This window comes from Malaclemys terrapin, chromosome 14 (genome assembly GCF_027887155.1).
Source record: "Malaclemys terrapin pileata isolate rMalTer1 chromosome 14, rMalTer1.hap1, whole genome shotgun sequence".
Taxonomy (NCBI): Eukaryota; Metazoa; Chordata; order Testudines; family Emydidae; genus Malaclemys; species Malaclemys terrapin.
In genome coordinates this window covers 37751377-37768992 of record NC_071518.1, presented here as the reverse complement: position 1 = coordinate 37768992, position 17616 = coordinate 37751377, and the positions used below count along the sequence as shown (strand labels likewise).

The following is a 17616-nucleotide window of genomic DNA, read 5'->3' as shown; positions in this document are numbered from 1 at the left end:
TTGTCCCGAGGGCCAGTCCAAAGAGGACAATGACTGTAAACGTGTCCAGATACAATGGCCAGAGAGTAACTGATCAGACGTATTTGAGAGGGAAGGGACACTCAGGAGCACAGCTGATTCAGAACTTTGGGAGCCCCACAAAGAACCCAGGTGACAGAGCCCACTGGATGCTCCAGCCTGTCCAACAAATGGGACTGGACAAACTAGAGGAGTCCAAACCCAGGCGGTTTTGATTTCTTTATCAATTGGGCTGAAATGGTTCCATCTCTTATCACAGACCAAGCTGCAGTAGAAAGTGTTCTGCATTCCCCCAGTCAATAGCTTCATTTTTCGCGTGGCTGGCTCCAAGCGAGATCTCTCACTGGCCACCTTGCAGGGGGAGACAAAGCTGTAGCTGGTTACTGACCATCTTGACCTTGTTCCAAGCTCTGCGGTAGCTCTGCAAGGACATCTGCAGAAGTAAAAATGGAGAAATAAGAAGCCAATAGCAAACTGCCATGGAGTAGATAATGTTTTCACCCCTCAGCTCACAGGGCATTTGAGTAGGTCCTGCCTCCCATGGCTTTCCTCTGAATACTGTATAGAAAGCACTGAGATCCCCCACAGCAGTTTATACTGGGATCTGAACCTGAATAACACTGAACTTTGGGGAATGCTGGATTCAGATCCCAGGGTGGATCTGACCCTTAATATTATTGGTATTACCCTAGTGCCTAGGAGCCCCATTCGGAACCAGGAACCAATGGTGCCAGGCGCTGTACAAACACAGAACAAAAAGCTGGTCCCTGCCCCAAAGACCCTACAATCTAAGTATGCAACGTAGGGCCATCTCTCTGCGTTAGAGAGAGAGAGAGAGTGTGTGTGTGTGTGTGTGTGTGTGATATTAGTAGGAACCTGCCCAGGTTTCATCACACTACTGCATATCTCAATTCACTGACTGTGGGGCGAGGGTTGCGTTTCAATACAGAGAACTCACCAGTAGGTACTAAATGGTTCCCCTTTATTGTTGTTTTCTTTCTACCCATCTCGCTGCATAACAAGGCATGATCTAAGGCAATAGCTTCAGGATCCTTTTCCTAGCTTGGCGCCCGACTCACTGTGTGTCCTTGGGCAAGTCCCAACCTTTCTGTGCTTCAGTTTCTTCATCGGTAAAGTGGGCTGTGACGCTGGCAGACCAGGTACCAGCTCCTGCCAAGCCCAGGGCGTCAGTGAACACTGACAAATGCGGAGCTAGAAACCAGTCTGGTTAGTAGAGTTAAAATAGATCTCAGGGTTAGACTTTCCGGAATGCTTGTAGGATGCTGCATGTATTAATCCAACTTACATCTGTCTCCCATGGTATAAAGTAGGGGTCGGCAACCTTTCAGAAGTGGTGTGCCGAGTCTTCATTTATTCAGTCTAATTTAAGGTTCCGTGTGCCAGTAATACGTTTGAACGTTTTTAGAAGGTCTCTTTCTATAAGTCTATAATGTATAACTAAACTATTGTTGTATGTAAAGTAAATAAGGTTTTTAAAATGTTTAAGAAGCTTCATTTAAAATTACATTAAAATGCAGAGCCCCCCGGAGCGGTGGGCAGGACCCGGGCAGTGTGAGTGCCACTGAAAATCAGCTTGCGTGCCGCCTTCAGCACACGTGCCATAGGTTGCCTACCCCTGGTATAAAGTTATATTGAGTGTTTGCATTGTAACCCTCTGCAATTGTGTAACTCACCAGACAGGAAGAGAACCATTAATTAAGGTAAAATGCTCATCCTGCACACAAGATGGCCCACTGAAGGCAAATGAGGCATCGTGTAGCATCAAAGGACAGGTTTCAGAGTGGTAGCCGTGTTAGTCTGTATCAGCAAAAACAAGGAAGAGTCCTTGTGGCACCTTAGAGACTAACAAATTTATTTGGGCAAGATGTCAACTGTTGGGAATGGGCCACATCCACCCTAACTGAATTGGCCTCGTTAGCACTGACCCCCCACTTGGTAAGGCAACTCCCATCTTTTCATGTGCTGTGTATTTATACCTGCCTACTGTATGTTCCACTCCATGCATCTGATGAAGTGGGTTTTTGCCCACGAAAGCTTATGCCCAAATAAATTTGTTAGTCTCTAAGGTGCCATGAGGACTCCTCGTTGTTTTCATCACAGGACAGAGACCTTGTTGATTGCATTTCTCACTCCCCCCAGGAAGCAGAGGCCTGTGCATAAACTCATCCCACCAGCTTGGATTCTGGAGTGAAAGGGATAAAAATCCCTGACAAGGAGGAACCATGTCTCTTTATATTGTCTGGACTCTGAGGGGCAAAACATAAGCAAGAGATCCCCATGCTGCTTGGCATGGGTCAGCCCTAAAAGACATAGAGAGCTGCTTATTACAGAAGCTCATATTACCGTTTAAAATCTAAGAGTACGTCCAGACTACCCGCCGTATTGGCAGGTAGTGATCGATTTATCAGGGATCGATATATCGCGTCTCGTTAAGACGCGATATATCAATCCCCGAACGCGCTCCCTGTCAACTCCAGAACTCCACCAGAGCGAGTGGCGGTAGCGGAGTCCACGGGGGAGCCACGGCCATCGATCCCGCGCAGTGAGGACCTAAGGTAAATTGATCCAAGATACGTCGACTGCAGCTACGCTATTCACGTAGCTGAAGTTGCGTATCTTAGATCGATTCCCCCCCCAGTGTAGACCAGCCCTAAGACTGTGTGTGCTTCTTGCTTTAACCTTGTTGTCAATAACTCTCATTTCTTTTCTTAGTTAATAAATATTTAGTTAGTTAATGACAGGATTGGCTACAGGCTTTGTCTTTGCGTTGAGATCGGAGTACAATTCGCCTGGGATATGTACGGCCTGAATATTGTTGGGATTTTTGGTGGAAAGTGACTGCGACGCTGTATGGAATATAGGAGACACGTTATGATATTCTGGATGCCAATATTGTAAAATTGCAATGAATCGTGCCAGATATGCCGTGTGAGGCATCTGCAAAAATGTTACAATTTGCCAAGTATGATCATCTTGTTTATATGTTTGTATCACCTTTGTGCTATGAGTTATAGATATGTAGGGTATAGCTATATTTCCAAGCTTGTGCTGTGTTGCTGGGTGACACTCCCAGACAGATTGGCATCTGCCCTGCCTAGCCTGCTTGATGGCCCATCAAGGGACTTCAACTGAAAGGAACCAGGGGAGACACCTTATGAGTGAGCAGCAAAGCCTGTGCACAGAGAAGTCTAAGGCTTCCATGCCATGTGCTGGGCAGTTTTTGTTTGGAACAAAGGAAATAAGAGCCACATGGCAAAAGACTATAAAAGGCAACTGCATCATCTCCATTTTGTCTTCATTCCTCCTTCTTACCTCTGCAGGAACTTTGCTACAAACGGAAGCTCTGAACAAAGGACTGAATATACTGTACCTGTGGATGTGTTCCAGAGGGACTTTTAAGCCAGCAAACTCACCAAGAATCTGATGTACGGCCTTTGAAATCTTTGTATGAGTGTGACCGCTTTACTATTTAACATCTCTCTTCTTGTTCTTTCTTTTCTCTTTATAATAAACCTTTAGTTTTAGATACTAAAGGACTGGCTGGCAGTGTGGGATTTAGGGTAAGACCTGGCAATGTGGCTGGCCCTTTGGGATCACAAGAACATTTTGTATAGTGAGAAGAGTTTTTAAAGAACTCCTCACCTTACTGCACCTAGGTGCTGATTGGGAGCCAGAGAACTGGAATGCAAGAAAGGGGGCTGTGTGATTTCTTTTTTTGCTTCTTGATAACTAGTGTGGGGGATCAGGAGCACGGTTTGGGACTGGTTGGGGAGTTTAACATCAGTGTCACCTACCAGTCTCGGGAGGATCTACTCTCCTCTTTGCAGCCTGCCTTGACCTTGACATTTTCGGTGAGGCCTGCCCCAGGCACCCCGGGGGACAGTGACTATCTATCACATAATCCAGTTTGCCTGGGTGGCAAGATAAACTGGAATGCCCAAGGCGACTGTCTGTGACTCCATGGTAAGGCTGTTACAGCGCTTTAGGAGTTCACACTTGTTACTGTGTTGGTGAAATCTAATTACAGAACATACCACCAATTTGGGGTGTCTCTGCCCTGCTTTTTGACCATCTGCCCTGAGGTTGGCACTCCCAGTCATAGCCGCCCCAGCCAGCGTGACATAGGGATAACGATTAGTCACTGATAGTGAATGCTTGTAAAGTGCTTGGAGCGTGTTACAGGAAGATGATCAGAAATTAGCTCCAAAACATTTTCAAACAGTCACGAGCGTGGGTGTTTGAAAAGGCCCAAACTGGTTCCATGGGCAGAGGTGAGATGTTTACATTGCTGCTCTTCTGTATTTGATAGTTGTTAAAAAGGTCAGGATAATAATAACTGGATGATGCTTCCTATTAACTCACTAATAACCAGGTCCTGGCTTAAAACCCCTTGGGTTCAACTGTGAGACCCACTCTGTCCTCTGAATACATTCAGTTCAGCCTCTGACACCATCGCTGCTTTGTAAACAGGAAGCTCGTCGAGTTGTTCAATTACACTGTAGTTAAAACCACAACTAAAATCGCCCACTCATGCTGCAAAGCAACAGACCCCTTCACCATAATCGCATGAACGTGGGTGGGCACAGACAGGTGCCCTCTGAAGTTAAACCCCAGCTGTGTACAGGGAAGGACACAGACACTGTCTATGCGCAGCTACAGACTCCGGGAGTTCTTGTCTTACTGTACCTCGGCGATCTCCACCTTCCTCTCCCAGATCTTAATATTGTTTTCCAGGTCATAGATGGCCATCTTCTGATTGACATACTTCACCACCGGGGGCACTCTGTAATCTGAGAGCTGCTGCCGTAGCTGCTTATTCACACTCTCTGCTTTGGCTCGCTCCTGAAAGAGGAAAAGGAGCCGGGGCAGGTAGATTAGGTGGGATTTTGCTTTCTGCAAAGCCGCAATTTGGAAAAAAGCCAAACCCATCCCCCTAAAACGGCAGGTCGAGCGATTAAACTGTGCAGAATGCAGCTGCTATTAGCGTTCCGGTTTTCTGTCTGCCAGGGGCACTCCGGAGCTGCTTGAACTCACTGGACACTCCCTGCTGCTACAGCCTGGGACAGTGGAGTGGCACAAAACCCAGCCGGGGGCTCCCTTAGAGGGGGAAGGGCAGTGCCTCTAAAAAGAGGAAGGATATTAAATGCAGGAAGCTATGCCAAAGCTGGGTGCCTAAAGTTAAAGTCCAAACTCCATCCTTCAGCACCTCAAGTGAGAGCTGGTTTTCACAGCACCACTAAACCCTCTGACTTCAATCGAAGCTGCAGGTACACAGCCTTTCTGGTACCAGGGCACTTGCCTGCAGGTGCCTGAATGTACATTTCACAGCATAACTTTAGACACCCAGCTTCTAGTATTACAATTAACTCTATTGTAATATTCCTTTGCTAATTACATACGTAATAGACAATTTATGATATTATTATGAGCATCTCTTATTTGTATGGGGTTGTGTCTAGGAGCCCTAATGGAAGATCAGGTTCCACTGTGCTAGGTGCTGTACGAACCCAGCACAAAAAGACAGTCTCTGCCTCGAAGAGCTTCTGATCTAAGTATCAAGTATCAGAGGGGTAGCCGTGTTAGTCTGAATCTGTAAAAAGCAACAGAGGGTCCTGTGGCACCTTTAAGACTAACAGAAGTATTGGGAGCATAAGCTTTCGTGGGTAAGAACCTCACTTCTTCAGATGCAAGACTGAAGAAGTGAGGTTCTTACCCACGAAAGCTTATGCTCCCAATACTTCTGTTAGTCTTAAAGGTGCCACAGGACCCTCTGTTGCTTTGATCTAAGTATGTGGCCAAGTTAACACAGCTTTGAGAATCTTCATTCCTTCATCTCCTGACTTTTATGTTTTAAAGTCCCTCCTGACTGCTGCCGGAATGAAAATAACTCCCATTGCTACGTCAGTGAAGGGCAGCTTACAAAGAGCCGTGGGGCCAGATTGTGATCCCATCAGTATAACTCAAGAGTAACTCCGCTGAGGTCAATAGAGTTACCGAGGGTGCAAAACAAGGGTGTGATCAGAACTGGGTCAACTGACTTGAATGGAATTACTCCAGCCTTACGCCCGTGGAACTGGGATCAAAATGTGGGTGTAATTCAATACCAGCCTCATTTACTTCTATGCAGTAACCCAGTGTTAGAAAATCTTAAAAGAAATGGTCTCGTAACATGAAATTTCTGGATTAAAAAAACAAGTAAACCCACATTCCCAGTATGGATTGTTTCTGATGTTCCTACTACCTCCTCCACCAGGATGGTTTCCCTTTCCATCTTCTCCAGCGCCTCCTTCCTCTGGGAGATATCTTTCATCAGGCGGGCGGATGTTGCGGTGGTGTTCTGCAGCTTTCTCTGAAACAGCACAATGCGGTAAAGTCAGCGAGCCCAAAAGAGGGCAACAGCTCATCAGTGACCATGGAAGGCTGGAGTCCCTTTACTCGCTACACCGTCAAGCTTTATCTCGGGCTGGCCTTCTGGGACTCCGCTCCCTACTGCCACTTCGTCGTAGAATGCATTGATCAACGTGGCATCTCATTTCTGAGTTTCCCTTGTAGATGGCAGCCTCGGGATCTAACCTTTGTTTAACACGTTCTAGCATGATGTTACTTGGTAGCAGTGGGGCCTGTGTCCTAATATTGCGAGAGGCAGAGTTACTGCTGCAGCCCAACGTTTCTTACTCCAGAAAAAAGGAAAGGAAAAATCTTTCCCCTGCCCTTTCCCAGTGTAGTTTAACAATAACTCGGGGGAAGATTTCCAAAGGAGTAAAGCATCCAGAACCATTGACTGTCGGTGGGAGTTGCACATGCCTGTGAAAATCTCCCCCTTGGTTTATAAGGTAGCCATACCCAGGGATCCTAAAATATGCAATGGACTCACAAGCTCTTCATTTTTCCTCCCGCAGAGGTGCAGCCAGCTCTGGGGTGGGATGCAATAACCCCGCTGGAGGCAGGAGTGGAGGGGAAGAGAAAGGTGCACTGGAAATGCCTAAGGTGTTATTTTCCCCAGGATACTATGCCCAATATCCCAACTCTTGCAAAAACTGCCACGGGATGAACCTTTAATGGCCACATCCCTCTTTTTTATATTACAGCTGAGAGACAGAATCTGCGGCAGCACAGTGCCCCAACCTTAGTACTGACTCAGAGAGGAGGAGTCTGCCTAATGAGTCACTTCCACCACCTGCAGCAGCACCTGGATTTTTCTTGAAGATCACCCGTCCAAGGACTGGGTAGTCTTAACCCTGCGTAACTGACGAGATCACAGCTGCAAGGATACACAAAGGTCTCTAGGTAGGTCAATGCTAAGGTTACTGCTTACAGCCCTTTGGGACAAAATAACCACACTGCAATGTTTGCAGCTTTGCACCATCACATGTGGATACAGGGCCATCCCTAGACATTTTGGTGCCCTACGCAGCCCCCCATGGAGGGGGGGGGGGGAAGAGGGCTGGCCCCAGGCCTCCGCGGGGGGGCAGGAGCAGCCTTGGGGGTCAGGGAAACTGCCCCCCCAGCACAAGCCGACAGAGCATGTTGGGGCTGGGTCGCTCCGCTTCCTGCCGCCCGGTGATTGCAGGGCGGGCCTGACCCTGCACTCACCAGGCGACGGGAAGTGGAGTGACCTGGCCCCAGCCCCAGAACCAGCCCGCTCCGCTCTGCTCCCCTGGCTCCCAGCCTTGGGACTTGGGGGGCAGGGCGGAACTGCCCCCTAGGACTCATTGGCGGGGCAGCTGGGAGCCAGCGGGGCGGAGTGGAGTTGGCTAGGGCCGGGTCACTCCACTTCCCACCACGCAGTGAGTGCAGGCCCGACCCCTGCTGCAGTCCCCCGGGATATAGCTCAGGGGAAGAGGTGGAGTGGGGGCAGAGCAGGGGCGGAGGCTTTGGGGAAGAGGTGGAGCAGGGGCGGGGCTATGGGAAGAGGTGGAGCAGGGGCGGGGCTATGGGGGCGGGGCAGAAACAGGGGCAGCTTTTCTGGCCGGCTCAGCCAACCGGGGCATCAGGCCAGCCGCAGGAGCAGCACGCAGCTGTGTAGGGCACCAGGAAATCTGGGACAATTTGGTGCCCCAAATTTCCTGGTGACCTACACAGCTGCGTAGTTTGCGTATGGGTAAGGACGGCCCTGTGTGGATGCCACAAAACGCACATCAGGAGGATGTATCGAACACACCCTAGCAGCCACAGCGAATGTAAGGATCTTTATAAGCAGGCAAATCCATCAACAAGGGAATGGTTCCAAAAATTCCAGGGCAGGTGCCAACTCCCAGCCCCCACCTGCTGGAATGTATATCGCAGGCAAGCCAGGGAGCTGCTAAGCAGGAATAAAAATGCCTCTGATTGAAAGAGATGGCCTGGAAATAGAGTGTGTGTGAGAGAGAGGGACAGTGTTAAGCACCCCCCCCCCCCTTACCCTGCAGGAGATAAAGAGAATGCAGGTGCCATGGACTTGACTCACTTTGTAGGAATTGAGGATTTGAAGAGTGTTTCCCGCTGTCAGTTTTAGCTGTAGCAGGTCCCGGTTCCTCTCATCAATCTTCTCCAGAAACTGAGCGTTCTCAATCTTCAGCTGCTGGAAATCAACCTCATGGAGTGCCTCGCCCATCTCTTCCTTCTGCAAGCCAGCAAAGACACAGAGGCTGATGATCACTGAGCTGAGGCTAAATGCCACAAAATAGGGCTTTGCTCTGTGGGGACAGCAAGCGGGGGGCTCCTAAAGGATGGAATCCTCAACCCAACCTGGCCGGGCTGCTAACTCAGGGAATGGGGAGGAGTAGGGGACATAACCTGCTGCTCCCTTCTTAATGTGAGTTTCCGTTCAGTGGATCCATGCAATGCCTGACCCCAGCACCACTGGCTATTCTTCTGCGACACCCACACGACCCCTTCCAGGAGGAGCTGCAAAAATCCACCCAAGATCTTCTCCCTAGCACAAAAAGGTGCAAATTCCCACTCTGCAGGATCTCTGCTGCGGTCACCCTGCACAACCTTCTCACAGGTATTAAGCTGCTTTGGGGCCTGCCTCGAACATACAAGGTGCTCTAGGTTGGGGCCTTTTCTTAATAAACTCAGAGATTACTACAATCTCTGCCAATCACAGGAATTAAGATTAGAAGCAGAGAAACTACGCAGAAACATTAGACCCCCCTGTCTGGGTGAGCCCCTGAAATCTCCCTGCCTGCCTGCACTGAGCTGCCATTGGCCCCTTTCATTTTCAAAGGGCTGCAGCTTCCCCGTTTCTCTTCAGTCTTTACACACCTGCTTGAGCTGCAGCTGCAACTTTTTCTTCTGCACTTTGAGAGAATCATTTTTCAAACGCAATTTTTCTTTCATTGCATCCTAAAAAAGACACCGGGATATACTGTCATGGTCATGGCTCTCTCTCCGGTGGGGCCCAACGTGAGAGAGCCCCCGGGCTCCACTTCTTGTCGTGACGCTCCCATTCTTCCAAGCCACGGTGTAACTTTCATGACACTTTGTCACTAGCCAGAAAAGGAGGGGAGGCAGCCCCCACACGAGGCTGTCGTTCACGCCCCTCTATATAAATCAATCAATAAGAAATGCTCTGACAGCAACCGGGACAGCACCCTGCCCCAAATCCCACATACCTCAGCCGTGTAACTCCTCCAACCTCCACTAGGGTGTGCATAGGTGAGCTATGCAGTCATTCACGTACCAAGTCTCCTGTGTCATAGCTGGACATGTCATTGGTGAGCCCCCAAGCTGGCTTCTAATGCACTACTGTAACAGTGAATTGCAAGGTAAAGGGAGATATCCAAACAGACCTGCCAAGGTAGGTGTACGTATGGCCCAAAACATGGGGGAAATTATTCATGGATCAGGATTTTGTCTAAACTATTTAGCCTGGTATATAATGAATGTATAAATACACAACTCTGAACTGACCCTGTAGTGGTTCTTCTCCTCAAGATATCTCAGCACCTTCTCAGAAGCTATGACACTCCCTTTCTTCTTGGATATCGTTTGGATAATGTCTTTGTTAAAGTTGCACATGGCTTTCTTAATATCAGCCCACCGAATATCTGCTTCTTCCATGACAGCCTGTAGAATCGAAGTCACATTATAGTAAAGAGATGTCATCTCCCATTCATTTTTTGGGCCTTGGGGTGGAGAACAACACATAGGAACAGTGGGACAAGTTCTCTGTTGGCATAAATCCATTGACGTCAGTGAATTTTGCCCTATTTGCCCTGTGGCAATGATGTTTTGGTAATAATATCTATCTCTCATTCACTGAAGAACAAGAAAAGCAAAACATCTACCGTACTTGAGTTTCAGGGTTAATCAGTTCTGCCTTGACTTGCAAATATCTCCAGATCTACCAAGTCTGAAGGAACGGTTGTGTTCAAAACGCCACTTTTGATAAGAACATATGAATGTTCAGTATGATACAAAAACAACAAGAAGTCCTATGCTGTGTATTTATACCTCCCTACTTTATGTTCCACTCCATGCATCCGATGAAGTGGGTTTTAGCCCACGAAAGCTTATGCCCAAATAAATTTGTTAGTCTCTAAGATGCCACAAGGACTCCTCTTTGCTTTTGCTGATACAGACTAACACGGCTACCACCGCTCTGAAACCTGTCAGGATGATACAGTTAGGTTCTAACCATTTAGCTTAATCAAAGGGCTTCTATTTCACTCTCCCAACACAGAAGTGGGTGGGATGAAAGAAAAGGAAGATGCCTTTACAGTGTAGAAGAAGCCCTTCCAAATTGATTTGTGTTGATGTTCTGGATTAGGAATCCAGGCAGCATTGCCATTTAAAGACCTCTTTGCAATTTTTAGGGACCTCAAAAAACAAACCCTTATTGGGTGAAGGGGCACATGGATCGGCAGATCTGACACTCGCGGCACTGTATCAAGCAAACCTGCCTACTCAGTTAAGCAAAGGTGATTCTTTAAAATCCCAACGTTTCCTCTTCTGAACTACGAGGTATGGCAAGTAAGCAACTCCTGGCATAGATTGTGAGATGAATCTCAGTGTAAAAATCAGAGTATTTCCATTGATTTAAATGGTGTTACTCTGGTATCACATCAGTGTGAGATCAAAATTCTGGCCCTTTATCATTAGTGAAGCACAACAGCCCTTCTGCCCCCGAGCCTGGCCCTCAGATTCGGGCAAGTCTGTGACACTGAAGTTAGGAAAAAACACTGGGTAACACTTGTAAACTGGGTAAAACTGACAGAGTCACTGAGACAAAATATGGAAGCCCAACATGCCATTTTTAGAGCAGGACCAGCCTCTCTTTATAGCAGCAGCCCTGCACCTCCTGTTGCCTCCTGAGAAGTTGCTGTTGCCCAGTAACTCTAAGCTCACAGAGGAGCGATCACAGCATTTAGCAGCACACATGCTACGTGTTGGCATGATGACATTCCAGCCCCTTTGTTCTTTGTGTAGCGTAAAGAAGCCGATACGCAAACTGGAGGGTAATAACGCAATGGAATGCCACCATGACAAATGATCTAATGGGGGCATGAGGCAAGTGTTTGGTGCCCCTGTAGTTTTTGTCCTTACCAAGGATCATAAACACCCTGAGCAGCTGTTGCAGCTGAGAGAATCTGTCTTAGTTCATCTACCAGCTCTTGCATCATAGAATATCAGGGTTGGAAGGGACCTCAGGAGGTCATCTAGTCCAACCCCCTGCTCAAAGCAGGACCAATCCCCAACTTGCATCCTCCAAGGCAGTCAAAGAAAAAACCCTAAAGCTAAATAAATCATACTAACCTTCCTCGCTGGGTTAGCAATTTATAGACATCTAAGAGAAATTAACACATTTCTCTAGCAAATTATCTTCCTCAGAGGAACTACCCTTTCTTCATAGCATAAGGGCTGTGAGGCTAAAAAGAGGTAGGACAAATGAGGTTACTAACTACACCAGGGATTCTACAGCTCATGGAAGGCTGTACCTGGTAGTTTTGTATAATCCGTTCAGAATCCCCCTTGGTCCGCTGAATTTCTTCCTTTGTCTCATCCAGCTCCCGCTGCGCTAGATCATTCTTCTGCTCCACTGTCAGGCCTATAAAACGATCTGCTGTAGCGCGGGATTTAGATTTACGTCTGGTACGTGTCTGCAATCCGGAGAAACAAAGAACTGAAGGAGCAAGTAGATAGCGACAGAACCCATTCAAAGTGGTCGCCACTAAAAAGTCAATATTTGCCAATGGTTACCGTATTTTCCCTGTACTTAGAATAGGAAATAACCACGGTGACTGTGAGGGATCTGTAGACACATGATGGGCCTGATTCTCATTTACACTTAGGGTATGTCTTCACTGCAGGCACTTACCCGCGTGTTGCTCCAACTTCCATCCAGTACACACACAAAACTCTCTCACCCAAGTTCGGTGGTGCTTTCAACCTGGGCTAGTAGGGTAAAGGTTGAGGGAGGCTTTCACGTGAGCAGGTAGTGCACCCACTTGGCAGTGATGATGCCAACTAAATCCCTCGGGTGCTGATACTCCTTCAATGTCTTCCCACAATTCCCCCCGGGCATCCAGAAGGACAGACAAGTTCTCCCCCAATTCACTGGGAAAGACTCACAGAGCAGCTCAGCGCACTGCAGCACAAAGACACCTGGGATGTGCCCCCAGAAGTCCCAGCGACATACAGGTGGGTGCAGAACAAGTGAGGACCCAGTAACTCAGACGGGGCTCTGCAGTGTGATTGCTCACACTTGGGCTACCCTAACCCAGGTGCCCATCATCTGAGTTAACTGCATTGATGCCAGACCCAGAGCAGCAGCATAAAGGGGCCTTAAAAAGGGTGTAAATTAGCAATGTAAATGAGAATCAGGCTCGTAGACAGTTTAGTAGTGGTGTCCATTTGTAGCCCCTTTTGGGCTGTTCTGATTGCTTTTTAAACTCCACCCCACCTGGGAAAGAGCTGCCAAAGAGGCTACCCCAGTCTCAGTTTGAGGCTTGGAGACGGTGCAATATCCCCCCAGGAAGGAGACCAGGGTGAGTGAGGAGTGCCCATAGAGCTCCCACCCCTTGAGTCATTGCTGAGAAGGTGAAACTCAAACACATGGATCACAGGCCACAGGGGCAAGTAAAGTGCTCGCTGGAGCACAAGAGGGAGAGTCTGGGAGAGGTGGGTCCTGTCAAAGATTTGATGTGTGGCTTCGGACAAGTCTCTTGATCTTGTGCCTCAGTTTCCTGATTTGTGAAATGTGGATAAACCCATCTTCCAGAAATTCATTAGTGCTTATAAATGATCTCTGGCAGGTGCCATGAAGGATAAAGTGTTATCGTATAAGAGAAAAGGTGAATGGGAAACTGAGAACTGGACTGGTCTTCAGACTGAATCCAGCTGCAGCAAGGGACAGCGCAAACCCTGATGCCTGCTAGAGCAGCGGCATCTCACCTCGAGTATGTGGTTAATTTCCTTCTAAGACATCCGAGCACTGTGGCTGCAAGGTAGAGAAGTTGCCTGGTAAACATCACTTTCCGACTCCACTCGCTTATTTTCAAATATTCCAGGGTCCATTTCAAACTGGGTGAGATGCAAAGGGAAACCCACTGGATGTGTTTATGGGTGACTGCTCCCCTTGTACCTCTTCTCACGCAAGCATTAAATGAGAATCCCAGCGAGAGGGAGGCGGCTGGATAGTCGGAGTCATGTTGACAGGCAGACCCCGAAATGCTGCATTGCAAACAAGAAGTAACTATCGCTGTAGCTCTGTACCGTACCTGCCCCAGGTCCAGCGAGGATCCGTATATATCTGGCAACAAATGGCTGACCAGATCCTTTGGCTCCATCTTGTTGTAGTATTTTTCAAACATTTCTGTCTCGACTTTGAAAATGGAGAGGGCATGGCTGCAAGGAGGTGGAGGTTGGCATGAGCACGCTCTGACTTTCAGGTACAAGAGACTATAGAGCATATGGTCAGTGTATGAAACCAGAGGGGAAACATAAGGCTCATAGCGGTGAAAATTTTAGGTGGGGCACCATAAACATCCAGAGATGCACACAAATGACTTGACTCTCTTCTTGATGCAACAGTGGGGTAAATGAAAGAATCAGGCCCATGCTCATGAAAGCCCCAATCCCGTTCAAACTGAAATCCATGGAAGATTTGCTATGGACGTCAATGGGAGCTCAGGCTCTAGGGGAAGGGGACTTTGACTGCACCCCTTCAAATCTTCTGCTGGGGCAGCTGGGCTGATCTTTCATATACAGGATCTCTGCTGGTAGTCCTGATCCCAGTAAGGCGTTCCCAGCTGGAACAAGCAGCACCCACTGTGGAGCTGTCCCCAGCTGGTAAATCAACAGCTGTGAGTGACACATAGGGTGACCAGATATCCCGATTTGATAGGGACAGTCCCGATATTTGGGAATTTTTCGTATATCGGCACCTATTACCCCCACCCCCGTCCCGATTTTTCACACTTTATATCTGGTCACCCTAGTGACACACACAATCGGGATGTAGATAAAGTAACTGATCTATTTTCTCATGTTTCTGATTGGGGCCGAGCCCAGAACATCCTTACAGAAGAACTGCCACTGGGCTCCTGTCAATTATCAAAAAACCCACCAGACTTAAAGGCTTTCTGATTGCATACAAGGCTCACACCTTTCTGAGGAGGCTGTGCTGAGACCACAGAAGTAACCCTCAATCCCCATGTGATCCATGACTTTTGTACAGCTCCACCCACCCACATCCCCAGTATATTTCCTCTCTATTACATTTGCTCCATCATTTTATTTCCAGCGAGTGACAGATGGAATCATCTACTGGGAACTCATTATAAAGGGAAGAAAATGTTTAGCAGATGGTTCCTGAACAGTCTGGAATGATGGACCTTGCTCACAAATACACACAAGATGCCTCCTTTACTATCAAATGCGTCACGATGCTTCGCCCTTCATCAGGGGTACAAGCACCCAAAGGCAGAGGGGTGGAAGCAGCTTCAAGCCTCGCACTGATTTACATAGAAAACATAACTCCAAAACCCCTCTCTCATCAGGGACAGAGGGCATTAAACCTGAGCCAAGCCTGTGCCAATATGAACAGACTGAGGGGGAAGAGGAGCATGTTATAATCCAGCTTTCTTGTGTATAGAGGATGGGGTTTTCAAACAGTCCTGCACATAAGGGCCATAGGGAAGGTATTGCCTCAGCCTGCCCTGATTATAAAGACTGGGGGAGATTATATCTGAATAGGACCATGCTCTGTGGAGTGGGAGTGTGGTGTGCCCAGCCCCCCGCCCCCCATGTGAGATTGGAGGCATAATGTACCCCCTATGAGAGCTGGGGGGGTCCTGTGCCCAGCCCCCCATGTGGGATCGGGGGCATTATGGACCCCATATGAGAGCTGGGGGGCGCTGTGCCCACCCACCCCCATGTGGGATCGGGGGCATTTTGTACCCCCCTATGAGAGCTGGGGGGCGCTGTGCCCAGCCCCCCCCATGTGGGATCGGGGGCATTTTGTACCCCCCTATGAAAGCTGGGGGGCGCTGTGCCCACCCCCCCATGTGGGATAGGGAGTATTTTGGACCCTCCTATGAGAGCTGGGGGCGCTGTTCCCACCCACCCCCATGTGGGATCGGGGGCATTTTGTACCCCCCTATGAGAGCTGGGGGGGGCTGTGCCCAGTCCCCCCCATGGGATCGGGGGCATTTTGTACCCCCCTATGAGAGCTGGGGGGCGCTGTGCCCAGCCCCCCCCATGTGGGATCGGGGGCATTTTGTACCCCCCTATGAAAGCTGGGGGGCGCTGTGCCCACCCCCCCATGTGGGATAGGGAGTATTTTGGACCCTCCTATGAGAGCTGGGGGCGCTGTTCCCACCCACCCCCATGTGGGATCGGGGGCATTTTGTACCCCCCTATGAGAGCTGGGGGGCGCTGTGCCCAGCCCCGTCCCGTACCTGGTCTCCTGCACCAGGGCCTCGAGCTGGGGCAGGGGCAGGGCTGAGAGCTCCTGGGACTCCGCGGTGCGGACGCTCTCCGAGTCCTCGTCCGCCATCGCTCCCCGGGGTTACCATGGCAGCGGGAGGCGGCGGCTCCGGGCTCCCGGCCCGCGCGGAACACTCGCCCCCTAGGCCGCCCGGGCTCTGGGTGCCCCGCTGCCCCCTCCCCCCCCAGCCTTGCTGCCCCCTTTGCCCCCCAACTCTACTGCCCCCCCCCCCGAGCCCTGCCGTCCCTTTTACCCCAGCGGCCAGCTGCTGCCTCCTGTGCCCCCCCCCGAGTCTTTCTGCCCTGGTGCCCCCCAGAGTCCTGATATCCCCTGAGCCCTGCTGCCCCCCCTGCCCCCAGCCTTGCTGTCCCCCTCCCCTGAGCCCTGCTGCCCTGGTGCCCCCCAGAGTCCTGCTGCCTCCCCTCCCCACAGCTGGCTGCTGACCCCAGAGCCCTGGTTCTCCCTGTGCCCCCCAGAGCCCTGCTACCCCGTCCCCCAGCCCTCCCCAGCAGGCTGATTAGTGCCGTCTCTGGAGGGTCTGAGGAAGCTGAAAGGTCTTTTTGGAACACTAGGTGTGCAGGGAATGCAAAATCTCTCCCTCCGAAACCCACCTTTACACGCCCTGGGGAGAGACCCTTTGTATGCTAACCTAACCCCCTTCGGGAAACTCCAGTTCAAAGATCCCAGATCTGTATCCAAAGGGAACTGAGCATGTTACCAGAGTGCTTGTTTTGAGCTGACCCACCAGGTGAGGTGTGAACAGACTGCATTTGCTAAAGTCCATGTGAGAGGATGAACTCTGGTGTGCTTAGAAGCATGCATGTGGGTTCCTTTGTTGTTTGTAATCTGTTCTTTGTAATGCTTCGTACCTTAAAAACAAAGCCGGCTTGCGTACACGGATCTGTATTAACTTATGTCTTATCCTTCTCTGAAGGGAAAGCATGAAGGTGTGCCAGGGCAGTCTATCCATGCTGGGAAGGCGGGGAACTGTCCAGCCTGGGAATACCCCGTCAGAAGGGAGAGAGATGAGGTCTCCACTCAAGAGAAGCAACAGCTGAGGAGCTGAAAGCCAAGAGTGGTGCCCTTGCTGAACCACTGAGGAGAAAGACAGGTGTAGTTGCCTGGAACTGTGACAACATCACCAAATATTGTAATACAGATAAAATCACAGTAGGTTTTGGGGAGTGAGAAATCTCAGTCCCATAGGATTTGCTCAAGGCCGTCAAAATCTTCTCAGGCAGCAATGACCATTTGAAAGGCAGTGTCATCTAGGGGATAGGGTACTGGGCTGAGAGCCAGGATATCTAGGTGTATCTTTGTTCCTAATAAAACCTTAGATCATTAAAAAGTAAAGATTTGAAAAGTCCGGTGTATTTGTCACTACTAATGCTTTGTTCGTTTTTGCAAATGCTTGAATAAGGAAAATCGGTGAAGTCAGTTTCACTTTTCATTGCAGTCACTTTCACTCAGATTCTTAGGCTTTGGGTTTCAGACACAGCAAGGGAATGTTGATGTGTTTAAAAGAACCGTTTTCATGGGCATTATAAAAAATAATAAGTGGAAACATCTTTGCTGGGCGTAGATTTGAGAAGAGCTTGGTTTTACAGCACAAGGAGCCAAATTTACATTGACAGTGTTACAATTCCTGTGGCTTTCCTTCTGAA

At 49.3% G+C, this 17616-nt stretch overlaps 1 protein-coding gene across 2 annotated transcripts; it reads right to left on the bottom strand.

Annotated features, from left to right (window-relative positions):
• Window positions 1-224: 224 nt before the first annotated feature.
• On the bottom strand, window positions 225-16024 carry CCDC113 (coiled-coil domain containing 113). Of its 2 annotated transcripts, none has more exons than XM_054048548.1 (9): window positions 15924-16024; window positions 13743-13869; window positions 11961-12122; window positions 9934-10089; window positions 9286-9366; window positions 8486-8641; window positions 6245-6388; window positions 4726-4881; window positions 225-451 (listed from the first exon to the last, which is right to left on the bottom strand). In XM_054048548.1, the coding sequence occupies exons 1-9, from the start codon at window positions 16019-16021 to the stop codon at window positions 359-361; spliced, it is 1173 nt and encodes a 390-aa protein (XP_053904523.1). In that variant the 5' UTR covers window positions 16022-16024; the 3' UTR covers window positions 225-358. The 2 variants fall into 2 exon arrangements, with proteins under 2 accessions (XP_053904523.1, XP_053904524.1); XM_054048549.1 differs by having other exon boundaries at window positions 6281-6388.
• Window positions 16025-17616: the final 1592 nt, after the last annotated feature.